Source organism: Oncorhynchus mykiss, chromosome 13 (assembly GCF_057628025.1).
Source record: "Oncorhynchus mykiss isolate SJ-2025 chromosome 13, ASM5762802v1, whole genome shotgun sequence".
NCBI classification, from domain to species: domain Eukaryota; kingdom Metazoa; phylum Chordata; class Actinopteri; order Salmoniformes; family Salmonidae; genus Oncorhynchus; species Oncorhynchus mykiss.
Window position 1 is genome coordinate 22,184,844 of NC_143034.1, and position 26,950 is coordinate 22,211,793.

Below are 26,950 nucleotides of genomic sequence, written 5' to 3' on the forward strand. Positions count from 1 at the left end.
GGCTCCTTCTCAGAAGAGTAACAGACATGCAAAAACTGTGTGATAAAACCAAGTTTGGGGGAACAGTGGGGTAAAGTGAGTGACACATGACACAACGCAAAAAGTCTGCACACAATGTAGACTAGAGAGAACCAACAAACTTAGACAACATGAACACAAAAGACAGCAGTGTGAGAACCTAAGAGCTAACAACAAAACGCCATATATGTGAGTATGGTACTATTTGATCATTGGATGCAAATGCTTCTCCTTTCAATTTTGTGGTGTGCTGTGACTGATTCGATGCATTTTGAAGTATGGAATGTTGTAGTTAGGCCCAGGGCTGGGGAGTAACTGATTACATGTAATCTGAAGGGGAAAAACTGTAACTGTAATCAGTTACGTTACCAGCTAAAATATTGTAATCAAATTACAGATACTTTTGAAAAAAACATGATTACTTCTTGGATTACTTTTAAATTCAGAAAGGATGTTTGCGGAAAAAAATACATTATGATACCTTTCAGCATTTAAAAAAGGCGCAAGTTTAGGTTTGTTCCACCTGAGAGAGACAGACCACAAGTCAGAGACCACTAAGATGACACACCAAATGTGTTTGATGGATCCTTTTCTCTTCTTCTAATGCCTCTTAAGGGGAAAGTAGGCTAATCCAAAAGTAATTGAAAGTAACCAGATTACGCTTTGGGTAATCCAACAGTTACTTTACTGATTACAATTTTGGACAGGTAACTAGTAACGGATTACATTTAGAAAGTAACCTAACCAACCCTGGTTAGGCCTACAGTGAATTATACAACACCAATGAAATTGTGTTTGGTTGTTGCTTTTCAGTTTACACACAACAATTTGATATTTTTTTTAGCATTCATGTATACAGACTTGCTATTAAGCATTTCATGAGAATAGTCTCTCATGACTTTAAGTTACCAAAATGCAAATGAAAGAAATGATGAAACATGAGACATGACTAATCTCGATAAATAGGCTACATGGATCAATATATTTTTCATGCAGATTTTTTATAGATTTTTGTCAATTACAATTTGGTCTAATCAAATACTGATTGGTTGTGCAAAATGACCAAAAATACTCAGGTGATGCCAAAAAGGTTGCCTAGGGGCAAAGTTCTGTTTGAGCATGCGTTCTGCATCACCTCTCTCTCATCTTGTCGCCTTGGTAACGAAAAGGGGGGCTCTCGACTAGAGAGAGAGAGAGAGAGAGAGAGAGGCAGAGAGAGACAGAGGGAAAGAGGTACTCAGACAAATCACATGACCCGTTTCCTACATCTTTGCTTCTCTATGTTGGACATCCATCGTTTATTCTTGAGCATTGGGTTGAAAGACTAGTCGAAATTTCACTAGCGCGGAACAAAACTATTTGGGAAATTGAATCTATAAACAGGAATCGGTAAGTCGCGCAGCAATCAACATCACAGCAGACGAATGCGGACAGCTAGCATACCTAACGTTAGCAAGCTAACTTAGCATCATTTATCCAGCATGGATGGAGCCGGGACAATGGGTTGGTTTTGGGATGTAGGTAATCAGCTGCTATCGTGTAGCTTGTGAGGTTAAACATGATCGGGGTTATTGTTCAGGATATTTATGATCAAGCTAGCGAAATGTGGATTGATCTGGCTAGCCTTCAGTTAGACCGTAGAAACGACGTTAAAACGTGAATTAACCCCTCTCAGCTTGCGGAGCACAGTGGGAAATATGGCCCTAATTGTCGCCTTCAGAAATCACACAAAGATACAATGTGGACGCTCTAACATCATCATTGTAGTCTATCTGTGATGGGATGACAGACCACACATTCAGCCAGGGAATTTAGATTTAAATTTGAGATATGATTTATGACAAAAAGAGAGGTTATACCAGGTGAAATGACATAGGGGGAGCTTAGTAGAGAGGCCAAATATGTATTTTTGCATTATTTTGTGCAGATCTAGCTATCATTTGTGATACCACTCCAAATTTCGAGCAGACTTTGCATACTCTGTCAGAAGCCTATTTGATGTTGTGTATGCCTGTCTGATGTGTGTGTGTGTGTGTGTGAGCAAGAGAGAGAAAGCAAGCGACAGAATATGGTTATTCATTGATGCTCTAAATTCAGCTGACAGACTCTGCTTTTCTGACCTGTGATCTACAGTACCAGTCAAAAGTTTGTACACACCTACTCATTCCAGGGTTTTTCCTTATTTTTACTATTTTCTACATAGTAGAATAACAGTGAAGACATCAACACTATGAAATAACACGTAGGGAATCATGTAGTCACAAAAAAGTGTTAAACAATAGATTATATATTTGAGATTCTTCAAAGTAACCACCCTTTGACTTGATGAAAGCTTTGCACACTCTTGGCATTCTCTCAACCAGCTTCATGAGGTCACCTGGAATACATTTCAATTAACAGGTGTGCCTTGTTAAAAGTTCATTTGTGGAATTTCTTTCCTTCTTAATCCGTTTGAGCCAATCAGTTGTGTTGTGACAAGGTAGGGTAGTATACAGAAGATGGTAGAGGTCGACCGATTAATTAGGGCCGATTTCAAGTTTTCATAACAATCAGTAATCTGCATTTTTGGACGCCGATTATGGCTGATTACATTGCACTCCACGAGGAGACTGCGTGGCAGGCTGACTACCTGTTATGCGAGTGCAGCAAGGAGCCAAGGTAAGGTGCTATCTAGCATTAAACTTATCTTATAAAAAACAATCAATCTTAACATAATCACTAGTTAACTGCACACGGTTGATGATATTACTAGTTTAACTAGCTTGTCCTGCGTTGCAAATAATCAATGCGGTGCCTGTTAATTTATCATCGAATCACAGCCTACTTCGCCAAACGGGTGATGATTTAACAAGCGCATTCGTGAAAAAAGCACTGTCGTTGCACCAATGTACCTAAACATAAACATCAATGCCTTTCTTAAAGTCAATACACAAGTATATTTTTTAAACCTGCATATTTAGTTAAAATAAATGCATGTTAGCAGGCAATATTAACTATGGAAATTGTGTCACTTCTCTGGCATTCTGTGCAAGCAGAGTCAGGGTATGTGCAGTAGTTTGGGCCGCCTGGCTCGTTGCGAACTGTGTGAATACAATTTCTTCCTAACAAAGACCGTAATTAATCTGCCAGAATTTTACATAATTATGACATAACATTAAAGGTTGTGAAATGTAAACAGCAATATTTAGACTTATGGATGCCACCTGTTCGATAAAATACGGAAAGGTTCCGTATTTCACTGAAAGAATAAACGTTTTGTATTCAAAATGATAGTTTCCGGATTTGACCATATTAATGACCGTAGGCTCGTATTTCTGTGTGTTTATTATATTATAGTTAAGTCTATGATTTTATATTTGATAGAGCAGTCTGACTGAGCGGTGGTAGGCAGCAGGCTCGTTCATTCAAACAGCACTTTCCTGCGTTTGCCAGCAGCTCTTCGCAATGCTTGCTTCACAGTGCTGTTTATGACTTCAAGCCTATCAACTCCCGAGATTAGGCTGGCAATACTATAGTGCCTATAAGAACATCCAATAGTCAAAGGTATATGAAATACAAATGATATAGAGAGAAATAGTCCTTTAATTCCTATAATAACTACAATCTAAAACTTCTTAACTGGGAATATTGAAGACTCATGTTAAAAAGAACCACCAGCTTTCATATGTTCTCATGTTCTGAGCAAGGAACTTAAACGTTATCTTTTTTACTTGGCACATATTGCACTTTTACTTTCTTCTCCAACACTGTATTTTTGCATTATTTTGTTTCATTATTTATTTGAGACTACATTTTTTAAAATGTATGTATTAAGTTAAAATTGAAGTGTTCATTCAGTATTGTTGTAATTGTCATTAATAAAAATATATAGATAAAAATCCACCGATTAATCGGTATCGGCTTTTTTGGGTCCTCCAATAATCAGTATCGGTATCGGCGTTGAAAAATCATAATCGGTCGACCTCTATTTGGTAGAAGACCAAGTCCATGTAATGGCAATAACAGCTCAAGTAAGCAAAGCGAAATGACAGTTCATCATTACTTTAAAACATGAAGGTCAGTCAATCCGGAAATCTCAAGAACTTTTAAAGTTTCTTCAAGTGCAGTCGCAAAAACCATCAAGCGCTATGATTAAACTGGCTCTCATGAGGACCTTCATGGTGGAATTGCTGCAAAGAAATAACTACTGAAGGACACCAATAAGAAGAAGAGACTTGCTTAGGCCAAGAAACAAGAGCAATGGGCATTAGACTGATGGAAATCCGTCCTTTAGTCTGATGAGTCCAAATTTGAGACTTTTTGTTCCAACTACCGTGTTTTTGTGAGACGCAGAGTGGGTGAACGGATGATCTCTGCATGTGTGGTTCCCACCGTGATGCATAGAGGAGGAGGTGTGATGGTGTGGGGGTGCTTTGCTGGTGACACTGTCTGAGATTTGTTTAGAATTCATGGCACACTTAACCAACATGGCTACGACAGCATTCTGCAGCGATACGCCATCCCATCTGGTTTGCGCTTAGTGGGACTATCATTGTTTTTTTAAAGGACAATGGCCCAACACAACTCCAGGCTGTTTAAGTGCTATTTGACCAAGAAGGAGAGTGATGGAGTGTTGCATCAGATGAAACAGGCTCCACAATCATCGACCTCAACCCAATTGAGATGGTTTGGGATGAGTTGGACCGCAGAGTGAAGGAAAAGCAGCCAACAAGTGCTCAGCATATGTGGGAACTTCTTCAAGACTGTTGGAAAAGCATTCCAGGTGAATCTGGTTGAGAGAATGCCAAAAGTGTGCAAAGCTGTCATCAAGGGAAAATAAACTTTGAAGAATATAAAATATATTTTCATTTGTTGAACACTTTTTTGGTTACTATAGTGAAAAAAAGTATTTGATCCCCTGCTGATTTTGTATGTTTGCCCATGAACAAAGAAATGATCAGTCTATAATTGTAATGGTAGGTTTATTTGAACAGTGAGAGACAGAATAACAACAATAAAAAACGCAAGAAAAACGCATGTCAAAAATGTTATTAATTGATTAGCATTTTAATGAGGGAAATAAGTATTTGACCCCCTCTCAATCAGAAAGATTTCTGGTTCCCAGGTGTCTTTTATACAGGTAACGAGCTGAGATTAGGAGCACACTCTTAAAGGGAGTGCTCCTAATCTCAGTTTGTTACCTGTATAAAATACACCTGTCCACAGATGCAATCAATCAATCAGATTCCAAACTCTCCACCATGGCCAAGAGCAAAGAGCTCTCCAAGGATGTCAGGGACAAGATTGTAGACCTACACAAGGCTGGAATGGGCTACAAGACCATCGGCAAGCAGCTTGGTGAGAAGGTGACAGCAGTTGGTGCGATTATTCGGAAATGGAAGAAACACAAAATAACTGGCAATCGGCCTGGGGGCTCCATGCATGAGAATGGTGAGGAATCAGCCCAGAACTACACGAGAGGATCTTGTCAATGATCTCAAGGCAGCTGGGACCATAGTCACCAAGAAAACAATTGGTAACACACTACGCCGTGAAGGGTTGAAATCCTGCAGCACCCGCAAAGTCTCCCTGCTCAAGAAAGCGCATATACATACCCGTCTGAAGTTTGCCAATGAACATCTGAATGATTCAGAGGACAACTGGGTGAAAGTGTTGTGGTCAGATGAGACCAAAATGGAGCTCTTTGGCATCAACTCAACCCGCTGTGTTTTGAGGAGGAGGAATGCTGCCTATGACCCCAAGAACACCACCCCCCGTCAAACATGGAGATGGAAACATTATGCTTTGGGGGTGTTTTTTTTGCTAAGTGGACAGGACAACTTCACCGCATCAAAGGGACGATGGACGGGGCCATGTACCGTCAAATCTTGGGTGAGAACCTCCTTCCCTCAGCCAGGGCATTGAAAATGGGTCGTGGATGGGTATTCCAGCATGACAATCACCCAAAACACACGGCAAAGGCAACAAAGGAGTGGCTCAAGAAGAAGCACATTAAGGTCCTGGAGTGGCCTAGCCAGTCTCCAGACCTTAATCCCATAGAAAATATGTGGAGGGAATTGCCAAACGTCAGCCTCGAAACCTTAATGACTTGGAGAAGATCTGCAAAGAGGAGTGGGACAAAATCCCTCCTGAGATGTGTGCAAACCTGGTGGCCAACTACAAGAAACGTCTGACCTCTGTGATTGCCAACAAGGGTTTTGCCACCAAGTACTAAGTCATGTTTTGCAGAGGGGTCAAATACTTGTTTCCCTCATTAAAATGCAAATCAATTTATAACATTTTTGACATGCGTTTTTCTGGATTGTTTTGTTGTTATTCTGTCTCTCACTGTTCAAATAAACCTACCATTCTTTGTCAGTGGCAAACATACAAAATCAGCAGGGGATCAAATACTTTTTTCCCTCACTGTACATGATTCCATATGTGTTATTTCATAGTTTTGATGTCTTCACAATTTGTCTACAGTGTCGAAAATAGTACAAAAAATAGAGAAAAACCCTTGAATGAGTAGGTGTGTCCAAGCTTTTGACTGGTACTGTATGTCAAGGCTTATGGATGATCTCATACTCATACACAGAAGCAGCTACATTTGTATGCCCTGGAGTGTCCTAGGCTCAAATTGCGCATGCATAGCCATATGTCTGTTTTCATCACCATCTGTTGTACAGTAGTGCACTATTTACTGTGGTAAACCAGTCTGCCACAGGTATCATTCTCTTTACAGTGTCTTCAGAAATGTGCCATACCTGTTCATTTATTCCACATTTTGTTGTGTTACAGTCTAAATTCAAAATGGATTAAATATTTTAAAAGTCTCACTCATCTACACACAACACCCCATATTGACAAAGTAAAAATATGTCTTTCAAAATGTTTGCAAATGTATTAAAAATGAAATAAATATCTAATTTACGTAAGTATTCACACCCCTGGGTGTTAGAATCACTTTTGGGAGCGATTACAGCTGTGAGTCTTTCTGGGTAAGTCTCTTAAGAGCTTTGCACACCTGGATTTCACAATATTTGCACTAGAGGTTGACCGATTAATCGGCATGGGCAATTAATTAGGGCCGATCTCAAGGTTTCATAACAATCGGTAATTCACATTTTTGGATGCCGATTATGGCCGATTACATTGCAATCCACGATGAAACTGTTTCGCGAGTGAAGCAAGGAGCCAAGGTAAGTTGCTAGCTAGCATTAAACTTATCTTATAAAAAACAATCAATCTTCACATAATCACTAGTTAACCACACATGGTTGATGATATTACTAGGCTAACTAGTTAGTCCTGCGTTGCATATAATCAATGCGGTGGCTTTTAATTCATCATCGAATCACAGCCTACTTCGCCAAACGGGTGATGATTTAACAAGCGCATTCGCAAATAAAGCACTATCGTTGCACCAATGTACCTAACCATAAACATAAATGCCTTTCTTAAAATCAATACACAGAAGTATATTTTTTTAAACCTGCATATTTAGTTTAGAAATAATTTAGAAATTCATGTTAGCAGGCAATATTAACTAGGGAAATTGTGTCACTACTCTTGCGTTCAGTGCAAGCAGAGTCAGGGTATATGCAACAGTTTGGGCCGCCTGGCTCGTTGCGAACTAATTTGCCAGAATTTTACATAATTATGACATAACATTGAAGGCTGTGCAATGTAACAGCAATATTTAGACTTAATTATTTCACTGAAATAATAAACATTTTGTTTACAAAATGATAGTTTCCGAATTTGACCAAATTATGACCGTAGGCTCATATTTCTGTGTTTATTATATTATAATTAAGTCTATGATTTGATATTTGAAAGCGCAGTCTGACTGAGTGGTGGTAGGCAGCAGCAGGCTTGTAAGCATTCATTCAAACTTTACTGCGTTTGCCAACAGCTCTTTGCAATGCTTGAAGCACAGCGCTGTTTATGACTTCATGTCACGCCCTGGTCTTAGTATTTTGTGTTTTCTTTATTATTTTGGTTAGGCCAGGGTGTGACATGGGTTTATTATGTGGTGTGTTTTGTCTTGGGGGTTTTGTAGGTATTGGGATTGTGGTATAGTGGGGTTATCTAGAATAGTCTATGGCTGTCTGGAGTGGTTCTCAATCAGAGGCAGGTGTTTATCGTTGTCTCTGATTGGGAACCATATTTAGGCAGCCATATTCTTTGAGTGTTTCATGGGTGATTGTTCCTGCCTCAGTGTTTGTTTGCACCAGATATAAGCTGTTTAGGTTTTCACGGTACGTTTATTGTTTTGTATGGTTCATGTTTATATTTTATTAAACATGTATCAAAATAACCACACTGCATTTTGGTCCGCCTCTCCTTCGACGGAAGAAAGCCGTATCACTTCAAGCCTATCAACTCCTGAGATTAGGCTGGCAATACTAATACTAAAGTGCCTATAAGAGCATCCAATAGTCAAAGGTGTATATACATATAGTATAGAGAGAAATAGTCGACACGTCATAATTCCTATAATAACTACAACCTAAAACTTCTTAACTGGGAATATTGAACCACCAGCTTTCATATGTTCTGAGAAATGAACTTAAACATTAGCTTTTTACATGGCACATGTTACTTTTTACTTTCTTCTTCAACACTGTGTTTTTGCATTATTTTAACCAAATTGAGCATGTTTCATTATTGATTTGAGACTAAATAGATTTTATGTATTTTAAGTTAAAATAAAAGTGTTCATTGTTCATTCAGTATTGTTGTAATTGTCATTATTATAAATATATATATATATATATATATATATCAGCCGATTAATCAGTATCAGTTTTTTTTAATCCTCCAATAATCAGTATCGGTATCGGCGTTGAAAAATCATAATCGGTCGACCTCTAATTTGCACATTATCCTTTAAAAAAATCATTATCCTTTAAAAAAGCCATTTTCAAGTCTTGCCATAGATTTTCAAGCCGCTTTAAGTCAAAACTGCCACTCAGGAACATTTAATGTCGTCTTGGTCAGCAAGTCCAGTGTATATTTATGTTTTAGGTTATTGTCCTGCTGAAAGGTGAATTTGTCTCCCAGTGTTTGTTGGAAAGCAGACTGAACCTGGTTTTCCTCTAGGATTTTGCCTGTGCTTAGCTCTATTCCATTTCTTTATATCGGTAAACCAGAGTAGTGGGACAAAGGTATGGGACGGTAGGCAGGCTTAGAGTCAGGGCAGGCAGAAAGGTCAAAACTGGACAAGACAGGAGCAAGGGGAAAAACAGGAGACAAAGGGCTGTGAGACATGTTTAACTCTGGACACTTGAAAGGTAGGATGTATACGAAGGGTCCGGGGCAACAGAAGACGAACAGCAGAGGGGCTAATGATTTTGGAGATGGGAAACGGGCCGATAAACTGGGGGAAGAGTTTGCAGGATTCCACCCGGAGGGGCAGATCCCAGGTGGACAGCCATACCTTCTGCCCGAGATGATACCGGGGAGCCGGGGTCCGGTGGCGATCCGCTTGTCTTCGATACCTGGAGGTGGTCTTGAGGATGGCCGACCGGCCGCCCCAAACATTTGGGCATAAGGTATGCCGACCTCCTTCAGCTGGGAATGATGCACCTCCCGGACCTGTTTCCCTATTCTCCAGCTGTGTGCCGTTACCAGGCACGAGGTGGGAAGGATGGTCTCCGGCTCCGGGGTAATAGCCGTGGGGCTATAACGGCGAGACAGTGCATCCGGCTTGACATTCTTGGATCCTGGCCGATATGAGAGGGAGAAGTTGAACTGTGTGAACAGCAGGGCCCATTTAGCTTGCCTGGAGTTGAGGCATTTGGAGGTGCGGAGATACTCCAGATGTTTGTGGTCGGTCCATATGATGAACGGGTGTTCCGCTCCTTCCAGCCAGTGCTTCCATTCCTCCAACGCTATCTTCACTGCGAGAAGCTCACGATTTCCTACACTGTATTTTTTCTTCGTGGCGTTGAGGCGATGGGAGAAGGCGCAGGGATGTAGCTTCAGTTCCAGGACAGAACGCTGGGACGGGACCGCCCCCACTCCTACATCAGACACATGGGCCTCCACCACAAACTGACGGGAAGGGTCAGGATGATCCAGGATGGGAGCAGCGGTATTTGAGGTTCTGGAATGCCCGGTCAGCAGCAGGGGACCACGTGAACGCAACCTTGGAAGAGGTGAGTGCTGACAGGGGGGAAACCAGGGTGCTGTATCCCCGGATGAAGCGGCGATAGAAGTTGACGAACCCCAGGAAATGTTGTAGCTGCACCCTGGACAAAGGCTGGGACCAATCCACCACCTCCCTCACCTTCCTGGGATCCATCTGAACACTCCCAGCACAGATGATGTACCCCAGAAAGGGGATGGAACTCCCATTTCTCTGCCTTAACAAACAACTGGTTCTCCAGGAGGCATTGAAGAACCTATCGGACGTGAAGCACATGTTCTTGGGGGGAGCGGGAGAAGATGAGGATGTCATCAATGTAGATGAAGACGAACTGGTTCAACATGTCGCAGAGAACATCATTTACCAGAGTCTGGAACACAGCAGGGGCGTTGGTGAGGCCAAATGGCATGACCAAATACTCGTAGTGGCCGCTGGCCGTGTTGAAGGTGGTCTTCCACTCATCCCCCTCCCGTATCAGCACCAGGTGGTAGACCGAGGAGGCCGAGGAGATGAGTGGTAGCGGGTAGTGGTTCTTCACCGTTATGTCATTGAGTCCCCGGTAGTCAATGCACAGGTGTAGGCTATTGTCCCTCTTCTCCACGAAGAAGAACCCTGTGCCGGCGGGAGAGGACGAAAGATGTATAAATCATGCAGTTAGGGAGTCTCCAATGTAGGTGTCCATGGCCTTGGTCTCCGGGCCTGACAGCGAGTACAGTCGTCCCCGGGGAGCAGTGGTGTTAGTGAGAAGGTCAATCCCGCAGTCATATGGTCGGTGCGGCGGAAGCGAAGTGTCTCGAGCCTTGTTGAACACCTCCCGAAGGTCCTTGTACTCCGCTGGAATGGCAGAGATGTCCGGGGCACCTTCCAAGCTCCCAGGAAGACGTCCCGGGGCATGTTGCGCTGACTTCACACACTGGTCGTGGTAAAACAGACTCCAGCCCATGATGGCACCAGTAGACCAGTTGATGAGGGGATTGTGTCGCTGAAGCCAGGAGAATCCCAAAACCACGGGACTCTGAGGAGACTTGATGAGCAGAAATTGAATAGTCTCGCTGTGATTCCCTGACACCCGTAGGTTGATGAGAATGGTAATATGAGTGACCTGGCCTATAGAGCGCCCGTCTAGCGCTCTAACGTCCATGGGAGTGGAGAGAGGCTGAGTGGGGATGTTCAGTTCGGAAGCCAGGGTAGCGTCCAAAAAGCTTTCATCGGCCCCAGAGTTAATGAGGACCCATAGAGATTTAGACTGGTTTCCCCACAGCAGAATGGCATAAAAAGGGTTGTGAGCAAGAGAGGCAGGAAAGTTCTCCATATATCCCACCAGACTACTCACTCCTACCAGTGAGCCTGTTTTTTTAAAGGACAAGAGGATACAAAATGACCAAGAGTCCCGCAATACAGACAACTCTTCGTGTTGATCCTGTATTGCCGTTCCGCTGGCGATAGCCCAGCGTAGGATCGGGAAGCGGTGACTCAGCCATCTTTGGCGACTCTCGGGGAAGGTCGGGAAGCTTCTGGTTCCCTCTGCAATGGGATCGTTGGGGACTTCCGGGTGACTCAGAGGCAAGGTGGAATCCCTGGACGTGCAAGCGAAGTCGAATTTCCTATGCCTTCGTCATTCCAGTAGTCGTCCATTGATTCGGATGGTCAAAGCATTGAGGGAATCAAGATCCGTAGGTAACTCCCGAGCTGCAAGCTTGTCCTTGACCTCCTCAGAGACACCGTGCAGGAACATATCGAACAGTGCTTCTTGGTTCCAAGCACTCTCCACTGCCAACGTGCGGAACTCCGCCGCATAGTCTGCCACACTGCGGGAGTCCTGCCGAAGCTGGATCAGCTTCCGGGCAGCTTCTTTCCCAGAGAACGGGGCGTAAAAAACCTTTATCTCTCTCACAAACCCCTCTAGACTAACGCATAGGGCCAGCTGCTGTTCCCATACAGCAGTAACCCAGATGAGAGCCCTTCCGGACATCAGCGTGATGAGATAGGCTATCTTGGAGCAATCCAAGGGGAAGGAGGAGGGCTGAAGCTAGAAAACGAGGGCACACTGAGCTAGAAATACCCGACGAGGTAAGCGGGGCTCCCGAGAAGGTGGAGTGACCGATGGGACGGCGCTGCTAGCAGCTGGGTTACTGAGGGGCTGTGGGGTTACCACCATGGTAGGCTGCCTCCCAGACAAACCGCGGAATTGCTCCAGCAAAATGTCTGATGCCCAGTCATGGCGTTCAGCCAGCAGTTTGAGGAACTGCTTCGTTCAGCCACGAAGCAGTTCCTCATGCCTCCCAATGGTGGCACCTTGGAAAACTAGGAAAACTAGGAAACAGGCACTATAGACAGGACAGGAGCAAGGGTAAAAACGCTGGTAGGTCTGAATGAACAAAACGAACTGGCAACAGACAAATAGAGAACTTAAGTATAAATACACAGGGGATAATGGGGAAGATGGGTGACACCTGGAGGGGGTTGGAGACATTCACAAAGACAGGTGAAACAGATCAGGGTGTGACAGATGACAAGCATACCGATAACATGATGCAGCCACCATCATGCTTAAAAATATGAAGAGAGGTACTCAGTGATGTGTTGTGTTGGATTTGCCCCAAACATAAAGCTTTGTATTCAGGAGATAAAGTTAATTTCTTCCTTCTTTTCACTCTCATTTAAGTTAGTATTGTGGAGTAACTACAATGTTGTTGATCCATCCTCAGTTTTCTCATATCACAGCCATTAAAATCTGTAACTGTTTTAAAGTCACCATTGGCCTCATGGTGAAATCCGTGAGAGGTTTCCTTCCTTTCTGGCAACTGAGTTAGAAAGAATGCCTGTGTCTTTGTTGTGCCTGAGTGTATTAATTCACCATCACTACCTGACTGAGGCACCTTACAGATAAATTATATGTGTAGAGTACAGAGATGAGGTAGTCATTCAAATGTTAAACACTATTTAATGTTAAACACTATTATTGCAGACAGAGTGAGTCCATGCAACTTATTATATGACTAGTTAAGTATATTTTTACTACAGAACTTATTTAAGCTTGCCGCAACAAAGGGGTTGGTTACTTATTGACTCAAGACATTTCAGCTTTTCATTTTTAATAAATGTATAAACATGTCTAAAAACATAATTCCACTTTGACATAATGGGATATTAGGTGTAGGCCAGTGACACAACATCTCAATTGAATTATTTTTAAATTCAGGCTGTAACACAATGATATGTGGAAAAAGTCAAGGGGTATGAATAATTTCTGAAGGTACTGTACAGTATATAGCCCAATGAAATAGGCCTAATAAAAGCATATTTTACCCTCCAGACATGTCAGAGTCCATTGTTCCCCCTGAAGTGAGACCCAAACCTGCTGTCCCTGCCAAGCCCCCTCATGTGGCAGCACCATCCCCCACAGCACCCCATGGACCATCAGGGCTAGGTGGCGGGGTCGGGGTTGATCGAGTTCCAGGGTTGGGACACTCTGGCGGTGGATCCACGTTGCTGGGATACATTGGGATTGACACCATCATCGAGCAGATGAGGAAGAAGACCATGAAGGCTGGTTTCGACTTCAATATTATGATAGTGGGTAAGTAAGGAAGGACAACCTCTTCTGTTTGTGTCTGGTATGATTGATGTATTTAGTGTCTTTCTGAAGAGTAAGTGAACCCATGGTGTGAGCAAACACAGAGACATGAAACATGAAATGAAGTCGTGCCTCTCCCTTGTTCTGTCTCTCCCTTGTTCTGTCTCTCTTCCTCAACAACATCATGCCTCAAACCATGCTCTCCCTCCACCCTCTCTCTCAGGTCACAGCGGGCTGGGGAAGTCAACGCTGGTGAACACGCTGTTCAAGTCCCAGGTCAGCAGGTGGAGCTCAGGATGGGGCAGCGAGCATAAGATCCCCAAGACAGTGGAGATCAAGGCTGTGTCCCACGGTGAGAGAGACATTTATGTGTGTGTGTGAGCAAGAGAGAGAGGGATAGGGTGTGTGTGTGTGTGTGTGTGTGTGTGTGTGTGTGTGTGTGTGTGTGTGTGTGTGTGTGTGTGTGTGTGTGTGTGTGTGTGTGTGTGTGTGTGTGTGTGTGTGTGTGTGTGTGTGTGTGTGTGTGTGTGTGTGCGTGCGTGTGTGTGAGCAAGAGAGAGAGGGATAGAGTGTGTGCGTGGGAGTGTTTGTGTGTAAGTATGTGTGTATATTCTATTGTTGATATTTGATTAGAGCTGTCATTTGTTTGGTTCGGTTGTTTGGTTAGCTTTCAGAGGCCAATTCATGTTATAATGTTGTGGTGATGGCATTTATAACCATACACTAGGTTGTGTTGACTGCAGGGGCTGCAGTGTTGCACTGCCATGCGCAGAGCCGCAGGCTTCGAAAGACTTGACAGAATATGCCCTGAGGTGTCTTAGACTGGCACAGCTGGCGTGTGCCGCCCACCTGGCATCCCAGACAGACACAGAGGCAGAGAAGAGCTTCCGTCTTTTTCTGTCTGGCCAAAAACACTGTACTGCTAGCTTTATTTCTGCATCATTGCACATTTGTCATCCTCACTGACATCAAAGAAAAATCCCCGTCTACGAGACAAGGACAAAACGCACATATCATTTATTGACTGGTTGCGTGTTTAACTTTTTGTCACTTGATTTTGGCAAAAGTACTTCATGTGTGAAGGTTGTATTGAATGTGGTAATTGAATGTTGCAGTGATCGAGGAGGGCGGAGTGAAGATGAAGTTGACAGTAATCGACACACCGGGTTTTGGTGATCAGATCAACAATGAAAACTGGTGAGTATGTGGGAAGAATGTTCATTATTGTGCGCTTACACACAGTCTATGTTTTGTTTGGGGTCACTACATTTTTCAATTAGTTAAGCACAATGGCATGCGTAGGATTTAGATTCAACCGTGCATATGATTCAGATAGGAATAGAACTGCCAAACTATACAACTACCAAACTATGTACATACTGTACATTCTCCTTATCCTGACCGTACCCAACTACCCACCACGGCTATAATGGTTTTGTGTGTATTTATACTCTATATTCCTAACACCCACCATGTTCCATCCATCTTCAGCTGGGATCCCATCTCCAAGTACATCAACGAACAGTATGAGAAGTTCCTGAAGGAAGAGGTCAATATTGCTCGAAAGAAGCGAATCCCTGACACTAGAGTTCACTGCTGCCTCTACTTCATCTCCCCAACGGGACACTCGTGAGTTAAAAATACATCATGTGATTCAGAAATAGAAATGTCCTAATTTAGAACATGCTCAAATGTATGCACGAGTTACAGCCACTTCCTGGTATCTCTCATTGACATCTGAATGGCGTTCACGTGCGCACGCATGCATGGAAGCTCACGCACAAACACAGACTCTCTCTCAGTTCTCTCTCTCATTTCTAATGAGTTTACTTCCAGCTGTACTGACATTTCATTTGAGATCTAAACACATTCTTGAGCTACATCACAACACAACCAGGCAACATGGTTCGCTCCAACAGATGAAGCCAACTCATCTGAACTGTGAAATTGCTCTTTACATAAACAGTTAGTCTTCTGTGTGCCATGGTCTTTTTCTTGCGTTGATCATTGCGACTAACGGGATGTTTTCTGTTAACGGGATGTTTTCTGTTAACGGGATGTTTTCTGTTAACGGGATGTTTTCTGTTAACGGGATGTTTTCTGTTAACGGGATGTTTTCTGTTAACGGGATGTTTTCTGTGAACGGGATGTTTTCTGTTAACGGGATGTTTTCTGTTAACGGGATGTTTTCTGTGCTGTCACCTACACCCAAGGACCTCAATCAGGGACAGAACTGTTGTTCAATGAGCCTGAATCTGTCCTAAAGTCAGGAGACAGACATAGAACTGTTCTGAAAAGACTGGGTTTTGGGTTGAAATTGGGAAGCTTTTGTAAAGATTTGTTCACTGCATGCAATCCTGGTTGTAGAATCACGAATGCATGCCAGCCTTGCTGTAAGATTGCTAATTGTTTCTATCCCAGCTGACAAGGTAATGTCTGTCTCTCTCTCAGTCTTCGACAGCTAGACATTGAGTTTATGAAGCACCTAAGTCGTGTGGTGAACATCATCCCCGTCATTGCCAAGTCTGACACCATGACCCCTGACGAGAAGAATGAGTTCAAACACAGGGTGAGGGATGAGATACCTTGACCCTTGACCTCGATGAACCCTAATACATGGCTGTTGACTTCTATGGCATCAAAGGAGACAACAGCCATGTATCAGGGAGAGACCTTTATGGATGATACTGTTTATGTGTAACTACAGTCTAGATCAGGGGTCTTCAACCAGGGACCCCAGCCAAGGCAAACCAGCAACCCAGGGAACCCCATCATAGCAAAAAAAAGATGTATCATCAGGTGAATGATAATGGCAAGAAGTAATCAACATTTTAAAATGAATAGATTTGGTTGATAGTTTTTTTCCCCACATTATAATTGGAAGAGTGTAAAACAGAGGTCCCCAATCGTGAGCTACCAGTAGCTCACAGCCCAGTAGCTCGCCAAACAATTCTGATTCTGATTTTCAGGCATTCCACCGCAAACTGTCATAAACAAATCTCATAATTATCAGACATCGCAAGAGCTCTCAGCTACTATCTAATCAACATGGACATTATCCCGCACCTGGTTAGCCACTATTGGGTTAAAAAGCCAAATCTGACACAATATCTGCCAACTCATTTCCAGCAATATTCCCCGTCTGTCTATGTGGTGCTCATGTTTGTTTATCACTGGGTTTAGCCAGTTATTGTGATAACCATCTTGTTGGTTGACAGAAATACCTGTCCCAAAACCTTCTCAATTAAATGTTATCTGCAAAGTAAGCTTACCTGGCAGAAGTACTGTATATCATGAGCAAGTACAGTACCAGTCAAACGTTTGGACACACCTACTCATTCCAGGGTTTCATTTTATTTCAGGGTACAATTTTCTACATTGTAGAATAACAGTGAAGACATCAAAACTATGAAATAACACATATGGAATCATGTAGTAACCAAAAAAGTGTTAAACAATAGATGTTGTATTTTAGAATCTTCAAAGTAGCCACCCTTTGCCTTGATGACAGCTTTGCACACTCTTGGCATTCTCTCAACCAGCTTCACCTGGAATGCTTTTCCAACAGTCTTGAAGGAGTTCCCACATATGCTGAGCACTTGTTGGCTGCTTTTCCTTCCTACAACTCATCCCAAACCATCTCAATTGGGTTGAGGTTGGGTGATTGTGGAGGCCAGTTCTGATGCAGCAGGTCTGATGCAGCACTCTATCACTCTCCTTCTTGGTCAAATAGCCCTTACACAGCCTGGAGGTGTGTTGGGTCATTGTTCTGTTGTGAAAAAAAATCATAGTCCCACTAAGTGCAAACTAGTTGGGATGGCGTATCGCTGCAGAATGCTGTGGCAGCAATGCTGGTTGTGTGCCTTGAATTCTAAACAAATCACAGACAGTGTCACCAGGAAAGCACCCCCACACCATCACACCTCCTCCTCAATGATTCATGGTGGGAACCACACATGCAGAGATCATCCGTTCACCTACTCTGCGTCTCACAAAGACACAGCGGTTGGAACAAAAAATCTCAAATGTGGACTCATCAGACCAAAGGACAGATTTCCACCGTTCTAATGCCCATTGCTTGTGTTTCTTGGCCCAAGCAAGTCTGTTCTTATTATTGATGTCCTTTAGTAGTGGTTTCTTTGCAGCAATTCGACCACGAAGGCCTGATTCACGCAGTCTCCTCTGAACAGTTGATGTTGAGATGTGTCTGTTACTTGAACTCTGTGAGGTGCAATCTGAGGTGCAGTTAGTTGCTGATTTCTGAGGTGCAGTTAACTCTAATGAACTTATCTTCTGCAGTAGAGGTAACTCTTGGTCTTCCTTTCCTGTGGCGGCCCTCATGAGAGCCAGTTTCATAGCGCTTGATGGTTTTTGCGACTGCACTTGAAGAAACTTTCGAAGTTCTTGAAATTTTCCGGATTGACTGACCTTCATGTCTTAAATGGGGCAGGTAGCCTTGTGGTTAGAGTGGTGGGTCAGTAACCGAAAGGTTGCTGGACCGAATCCCAGAGCTGACAAGGTAAAGATCTGTCATTCTGCCCCTGAACAAGGCAGTTAACCCACTGTTTCCTGGTAGGCTGTCATTGTAAATAAGAATTTGTTCTTAACTGACTTGCCTAGTTAAATAAAGGTTAAATAAAAAAAAAGTAAAAAAGTAATGATGGACTGTCATCTCTCTTTGCTTATTTGACCTGTTCTTGCCATAATATGGACTTTTATTTTACTAAAAAGGGCTATCTTCTGTATACCAACCTGACCTTGTCACAGCACAACTGATTGGCCCAAATGCATTAAGAAGGAAAGAAATTCCACAAATGAACTTTTAACAAGGCACACCTGTTAATTGAAATGTATTCCAGGTGACCTCATGAAGCTGGTTGAGAGAATGCCAAGAGTGTGCAAAGCTTTCATCAAGTCAAAGGGTGGTTACTCTGAAGAATCTCAAATATAAAATATATATGTTTTTGTTACTACATGATTCCATGTGTTATTTCATCATTTTGATGTCTTCACTATTATTCTACAATGTAGAAAATAGTAAAAATAAAGAAAAACCCTGGAATGAGTAGGTGTGTCCAAACTTTTGACTTCTACTGTATATTGACAGAAAACATAGAGCACTACTTTCTCTTGTACACTAAGGACCTGGGTAAGAGTTGCAGGGGAGAAGAGAAGAATGTGCCTATTTGAAAGCTAGAAAGAAATGAGTAGCTCGCGACTTTTCATTTTTTTTAATGCTAGAAAAGGTTGGAGAACCCTGGTGTAAAATCATAGCCTATTAGCTAAAAATGTAACTCCAAACACATTTTTTGATAGTAGTATCTGTTTAGCTGGTTAAACAAAGGTTTGCCATTTGTGTCCATGTCAAGAAAGCTTAAGAACAGCCAGCGGCACTTGCTGCAACTGGTACTTGCGGGTGCTTTTTCAAAGCCTATGTCAGATCAAGTGAGTGTAATTAGCTCCAATGAGTGTAATTAGCTCAATATTAGGAGTTTAGAAATAATGTTGTCAAAGAAGATATTTTCATATTTTCTACTGTAGATATGTATTTAAAATAAAATAAAAATCTGTTTCGCTAACGATATTCATAAAAACATTGGAATAAAAGGGTTAGAAAATCACATTGTAGGATTTTTTAAAGAATTTATTTGCAAATTATGGTGGAAAATAAGTATTTGGTCACCTACAAACAAGCAAGATTTCTGGCTCTCACAGACCTGTAACTTCTTCTTTAAGAGGCTCCTCTGTCCTCCACTCGTTACCTGTATTAATGACACCTGTTTGAACTTGTTATCAGTATAAAATACACCTGTCCACAACTTCGAACCGTCACACTCCAAACTCCACTATGGCCAAGACCAAAGAGCTGTCAAAGGACACCAGAAACAAAATTGTAGACCTGCACCAGGCTGGGAAGACTGAATCTGCAATAGGTAAGGAGCTTGGTTTGAAGAAATCAACTGTGGGAGCAATTATTAGGAAATGAAAGACATACAAGACCACTGATAATCTCCCTCGATCTGGGGATCCACGCAAGATCTCACCCCGTGGGGTCAAAATGTCACAAGAACGGTGAGCAAAAATCCCAGAACCACACGGGGGGGACCTAGTGAATGACCTGCAGAGAGCTGGGACCAAAGTATCAAAGCCTACCATCAGCAAGGGCATTGAAGATGAAACGTGGCTGGGTCTTTCAGCATGACAATGATCCCAAACACACCGCCCGGGCAACGAAGGAGTGGCTTCGTAAGAAGCATTTCAAGGTCCTGGAGTGGCCTAGCCAGTCTCCAGATCTCAACCCCATAGAAAATCTTTGGAGGAAGTTGAAAGTCTGTGTTGCCCAGCAACAGCCCCAAAACATCACTGCTCTAGAGGAGATCTGCATGGAGGAATGGGCCAAAATACCAGCAACAGTGTGTGAAAACCTTGTGAGGACTTACAGGAAACGTTTGACCTCTGTTATTGCCAACAATGGGTATATAACAAAGTATTGAGAAACTTTTGTTATTGACCAAATACTTATTTTCCACCATAATTTGCAAATAAATAAATAAAAAATCCTACAATGTGATTTTCTGGATTTTTTTCTAATTTTGTCTGTCATAGTTGAAGTGTACCTATGATGAAAATTACAGGCCTCTCTCATATTTTTAAGTGGGAGAACTTGCACAATTGGTGGCTGACTAAATACTTTTTTGCCCCACTGTGTATATATATATATATATACATACATACAGTGGGGTCTGAAATTATTTATACCCTTGTTAAAGATTAGCAAGAATTAGAAAGTAATACTTTTTTTCCTCAAAAAGGTAGTGGTCAAAATGATTGACTCCCCTGTTTTCAATACTTTTTAATACCTCACCTTGTGAGGGTAATGGCACTGAGCCTTTTTCTAAAATGTTTTATAAGTTGGAGAACACATTGGAAGGGATCTTAGACCATTCCTCTATATAGAATCCTCCCGAATCCTTGATTTCCTTTGTCTGCGCTTATGGACTGCCCTCTTCAATTCAAACCACAGGTTTTGAATGGGTTTCAAGTCCGGAGACTGAGGTTGCCATTGCAAAATTATGATTTTGTGGCCAATTAACCATTTCTTTGTGGATTTTGATGTTTTTGGCAAAAATGTCCTGGAACTGGGTAAAGTTAATGGTGCTGTTGACCTTAACAAGGGCCCCAGGACCAGTGGAAGCAAAATAGCCCCATAACATCAAAGATCTTCCACCATATTTTACAGTGGGTATGGGGTTCTTTTCTGCTAATGCATTCTTTTGTAGACACTAAATCCAGCACTGGTGTGCGTGGCTAAAGAGCACTATTTTCATGTCATCTGTCTTAAGCACCAGTTCCAATCCAAGTACCAATGCTAGTGAGTAAACTCCAGGCGTTTAGATTTGTTGGATGACATGAAAATAGAGCTCTTTGGAGCTCTTTGGTATCTATATTTTCACGGACCCCCAGCTGTACTAGGGGCCGCGGACCCCAGGTTGAATATCCCTGGTCTAGATAGAAGTCATGGTAAAACTTGTTATGGATAACCAAGTCATGAGGGAACACATTATTCTAGTGCACATTAGGATATGTAACCTCTGCCTCCTCTTCATCTCTTAGGTGAGGAAGGAGCTGGAGACGCATGGGATTGAGTACTACCCGCAGAATGAGTTTGATGATGATATGGAGGATAAGAATGAAAATGACAAGATTAGGGTAAGGGCCTCTGTTCCAATTTTTGAAATCCACGACCTTACATCCTACTGTAAAGGACTCAATCACTTCAATTGATTATGTCTCCCTAATACTCTTCCTCTCAAGTGGAATACATTTGTACTTCTCCCTCTTTTTCTCCCATGCCTCAATGGTATGAGCATGCAAAATAGCGATTGCCAAAATGATTATGCAATTCAAATATTGAAATTAATTTCATATGAATATTAGACTATTTCTCTTATTCTATCTTTCTGCTTCTTTGTCATTTTAGCTGTCTTTCTGACACCCCTCCTCAGAAGAATAATATCTCCTGACTCTGTCTATTGCACTGGATTTGTACATTTCTTATCATTTCCTCGTCCAATTGAATCCTGTTTAAACGAGTCTGTTCACAGGAGACCATGCCCTTTGCAGTGGTGGGCAGCGACAAGGAGTTCCAAGTGAACGGCAAACGGGTTCTGGGGAGGAAGACAGCCTGGGGTGTGGTAGAAGGTAGGTTTATTTATAACCTCAATATAATTAATTAGGTCCAATATTAACCTCTCTAGGGTACGTGGGACGTTAGCGTTGAACCTCGTCAACAGCCAGTAAAACTGCAGGGCGCCAAATAAAAAAAAACAGAAATCCCATAATTAAAATTCCTCAAACATACATGTATTTTACACCATTTTAATCCAGCTACAGTGTCCGATTTCAAAAAGGCTTTACGACGAAAGCAAACCAAACGATTATTTTAGGTCAGAGCCAAGTCACAGAAAAACACAGCCATTTTTCCAGCCAAAGAGAGGAGTCACTACGGGCCTCCCAGGTGGCGCAGTGGTTAAGGGTGGTTAAAAGAGGAGTCACAAAAAGCAGAAATATAGATAAAATGAATCACTAACCTTTGATGATCTTCATCAGATGACACTCATAGGACTTCATGTTACACAATACATGTATGTTTTGTTCGGTAAAGTTTACATTGGTGCGTTACGTTGAGTAGTTCCAAAACATCCGGTGATTTTGCAGAGAGCCACATCAATTTACAGAAATACTCATAATAAACATTGCTAAAAGATACAACTGTTATGCATGGAATTTTAGATACACTTCTCCTTAATGCAACCGCTGTGTCAGATTTAAAAAAAACTTTACGGAAAAAGCACACCATGCTATAATCTGAGTACAGCGCTCAGAGACAAAAACAACCCAAACAGATATCCGCCATGTTGTGTAGTCAACAGAAGTCAGAAATAGCATTATAAATATTCACTTAACCTTTGATGATCTTCATCAGAATGCACTCCCCGGAATCCCAGTTCCACAATAAACGTTTGTTTTGTTTGATAATGTCCATCATTTATGTCCAAATACCTAATTTTTGTTTGCGCGTTAAGTACACAATCCAAACTCACGACGCGCGATCACTAGGAGCAGACAAAAAGTCAAACAGTTCCGTTACAGTCCGTAGAAACATGTCAAACGATGTATAGAATCAATCTTTAGGATGTTTTTAACATAAATCTTCAATAATGTTCCAACCGGATAATTACTTTGTCTGTAGAATTGCAATGGAACAGAGCTCGCTCTCACGTGAACGCGCGAGACTGAGCTCGTGGCTCTCTGGCAGACCTCTGACTCATTCCTCTCTCATTCACCCCCACTTCACAGTAGAAGCATCAAACAAGGTTCTAAAGACTGTTGACATCTAGTGGAAGCCTTAGGAAGTGCAATATGACCCCATAGACACTGTGTATTCGATAGTCTAAGAGTTGAAAAACTACAAATCTCAGATTTCCCACTTCCTGGTTAGATTTTTTCTCAGGTTTTTGCCTGCCATATGAGTTCTGTTATACTCACAGACATCATTCAAACAGTTTTAGAAACTTCAGAGTGTTTTCTATGCAAATCTAGTATGCATATTCTAGCTTTTATGGCTGAGTAGCAGGCAGTTTAATTTGGGCACGTTTTTCATCCAAAATTCCCAATGCTGCCCCCTACCCTAGAGAAGTTAATGCCAAGCGTATTATGTTGACCTTTCTCCTCAGAGAGGCAGAGGGAATGTATTTATGGAGGTTGTTATACTGTAGTTAGGCTCAGACATGTGAAGCAAATGTGATTTTGATTTTTTTATGCCAAATGGGTTCTTTCTTGTATTTTGTTGCAGTTGAAAATCCCAATCACTGCGAATTTGCTCTGCTACGAGATTTCCTCATCAGGTAAAGCAATCAATCGTACATTGATCTATCTTTTACTAATGCTTTATAGCTTTCCTACTCTTACAATACAATTACAGACGAGTCTCTTATGGCTTTGAAGTTGACTTTAGTGACCAAATCCAACTGTATGTAGCTATCAGCAAATGCCCGCCCTCCACTCTCCCTCCCAGGTCTCACCTCCAGGACCTGAAGGAAGTCACCCACAACATCCACTATGAAACCTACCGCGCCAGGAGACTCAACGACAACGGAGGTCTGCACCCCATCTCAGCCAACAACACTCAGGAGAGCAACCTTTAAATTTAGGACTAGGGATTAAGGAAAGAGAGAGATAAACAGAGAGATCAAAAGATATTGATCGACAAATCTATGTTGTGATATGAGCATCACTGCATGCTTTGGAGAACATTATAGATGTGGAATTCATTGTCGCTCAAAATATCATGTTAGGAGAGCTTTCATTCCAAAACACGTCCTACGTCTCCCTTTCCTCCGCCCGCCGTCCTAAACCGCCCACACTCACATCCCAGTTACACCTGGGATTAAACTTTGATCCTGCAATCCAAAACAAGGCCAACCCCAGTGTTTGCATTTAGCATCGGCGCAATAAATAGTGACCGCCACTGCAAATGTATTTTGTTATTTTTGTTATAATGTAGATGTGTAGATGTATGCCCCAGGAAGAACCCATCCGCCGCCCCCCGCAGGAAGACCCAAGGAAGACCCCATCCGCCACCCCCAGCTAAATCTGCAACCCAAAGAATTTTGGGATTGAAGGGAATTAATCAAATGAAGTACTTCAAATTCGAAGGAATTCCCTTTATTCATAAAAAATGGATTTCCTATTTCCGCTCACCTTGTGCTCTACTCATCCTTGCCCTGTAAGTATACAGTATGTTATGTAGCTGCCACTATAAGAATTGATTTTGTGCTGAAATACTTTATGAAGGGGCTGGTAAATGAGCACCTCAACTTCCACGGAAGCATTGTGACGTAAATATAAATTGACAAAGGGCTTTATTTATTTACAATATAGGTATTTTGTCACTTTATCTTTAAATTGCACAAAATATAGAAATCACAGTCTGAAATGTTCTTTGCCATGCACAACTTTTGTGAGCTTTTTTGAAAGCTCTGATGTCAAAGTGACGTGCCAATTCCCTTTAACTCTTTAATGCCGGCTTTCCTTCTCTCTGCCACACGAGGGCAGCGCTTCCTTGCGCATACTCACCCTGTGACAGGAAATGGTTTACTCATAGACTTAGATATATGTCTCTTTTTAGTCCTGTATCTATCTCTATAGTTTACTTCCCTCCCTCCTATTCACTCCCTCCACTTCATCTGGTGACCCATGCCTAGTACATGTTTACAACAAGTCCTCCATTACCAGAGTAATCATTCCAAATCGATCAGTTTCTTATGGAAATCACCCTTCGATAGAGCACAGGTATTCCAGAAGTAGCCTACAAGCAATTAAGTTTCACTATATTTATCAAACAATTCACTTTTGATCTAAACTGGGTTTCCCTGCAAAATTTTTATACAATCATACAACGTGTGTGTGTTTGTATGTGTGTGTGAGTGAGAAGTGACTCAATTTGGTGTCTAACGTTTGGAAATGTGTAGTTGTATATCATTAGTGTGGTATTAGTGAAGACCTTTTTTCAAGGAACAATTTAAATAATACAAAAAAACAACTTGTTTCTATACAATGTTTTTATGTGTGCATGTCAGGAAACATCTCTCCTAGTCCTTCTGTCATTTTCATTTAAGGATATCCCCAGCTCGCATATCAATGCACAGTCATTTCAATACATTAACCATTTTTGAACGTGGTGTGTACATCAACCAACCTCTAATAACAATGCATCACTAAAACTCCAGTAACTCAAATCATTCCACATCTCTTAAAAACAGCAGTGAAACTTTTGGCTGTGAATTTCCTGTTATTCGTTTCATTTAAAACCCATTTTTCTTAAAAGTTGTTCTGATATGCTGAGATGTCATTTCAGTATTGCATTCATTATTTATATATTCATGTATTATTTATAGTAATTTATTGTTTATTTAATAAAAATACTTTTGCCATCTCTTGTAGTGTATTGACACATTTTCTTATCTTAATTAATTCTTTATTATCTCTACTTGACAATAGTTCACATTTGGAAATACCATACATTTTGTATTTACATACAGAGAGGGAAGGGTGCTCCCTACTGGTCCTCCTGTTTCAATACAATTTCAATGTATGAATCACAAATGGGTACATTTCCCCCACCCAGGAACTATGGAGACAATTATGCTTGTAAATTAATCAGTGGTGTAGAGTACTGAAGTAAAACTACTTTAAAGTACTTCTTAAGTACTAAGAACTATTTATATTTGTACAACTTTTACTTTTACTCTACTACATTCCTAAAGAAAACAATGTACTTTTTACTCCACACAGTGCATTCGGAAAGTATTCAGACCACTTTACTTTTTTCACATTTTGTTACTTTACAGCCTTATTCTAAAATGTATTATATTTGGGGGTTTTCCCTCAAATGTACACACAATACCCCATAATGACAAAGGAAAAACAGGTTTTCAGATTTTTTTCAAACGTATTAAAAATACCAAACTGAAATATGACATTTACATAAGTATTCAGACCCAATACTCAGTAGTTTGTTGAGCACCTTTGGCAGTGATTACAGCCTTGAGTCTTGGGTAGCACACTACAAGTTTGGCACACCTGTATTTGGTGCGTTTCTCCCATTCTCTGCAGAGCCTCTCAAGCTTTGTCAGGTTGGACTGGGAGCGTCGCTGCACAGCTATTTTCAGGTGTCTCCAGAGATGTTAGATCGGGTTCAAGTCCGGGCTCTGGATGGGCTACTCAAGGCTTGTCCAGAAGCTACTGCTGCATAGTCTTGGCTGTGTGCTTAGGGTCGTTGTCCTGTTGGAAGGTGAACCTTCGACCCAGTCTGAGGTTCTGAGCGCTATGGAGCAGGTTTTCATCAAGGATCTCTGTACTTTGCTCGGTTCATCTTTCCTTCAATCCTGACTCACAGTCTCTGCTGCTGAAAAACATCCCCACAGCATGATGCTGCCACCACCATGCTTCACTGTAGGGATGGTGCCAGGTTTCCTCCAGACGTAACACTTGGTATTCAGGCCAAATAGTTCCATTTTGGTTTCATCAGACCAGAGAATCTTGCTTCTCATTGTCTGAGAGTCCTTTAGGTGTCTTTTGGCAAACTCCAAGTGAGCTGTCATGTGCCTTTTACTGAGGAGTGGCTTCTATCTGGCCACTCTACCATAAAGGCCTGA

General features: G+C 41.9%; 1 protein-coding gene across 2 annotated transcripts; it reads left to right on the top strand.

Moving 5' to 3' along the window:
• The first annotated feature begins 133 nt into the window (after positions 1-133).
• septin3 (neuronal-specific septin-3) lies at positions 134-25,733 on the top strand. 2 transcript variants are annotated; one of them, XM_021556845.3, is made up of 10 exons: positions 134-207; positions 13,470-13,733; positions 13,954-14,082; positions 14,846-14,927; positions 15,222-15,359; positions 16,182-16,299; positions 21,345-21,440; positions 21,836-21,932; positions 23,587-23,638; positions 23,809-25,733. In XM_021556845.3, the coding sequence occupies exons 2-10, from the start codon at positions 13,472-13,474 to the stop codon at positions 23,936-23,938; spliced, it is 1,104 nt and encodes a 367-aa protein (XP_021412520.3). In that variant the 5' UTR covers positions 134-207; positions 13,470-13,471; the 3' UTR covers positions 23,939-25,733. The 2 variants fall into 2 exon arrangements, with proteins under 2 accessions (XP_021412520.3, XP_021412519.3); XM_021556844.3 differs by lacking the exon at positions 134-207 and adding an exon at positions 1,183-1,407.
• Positions 25,734-26,950: the final 1,217 nt, after the last annotated feature.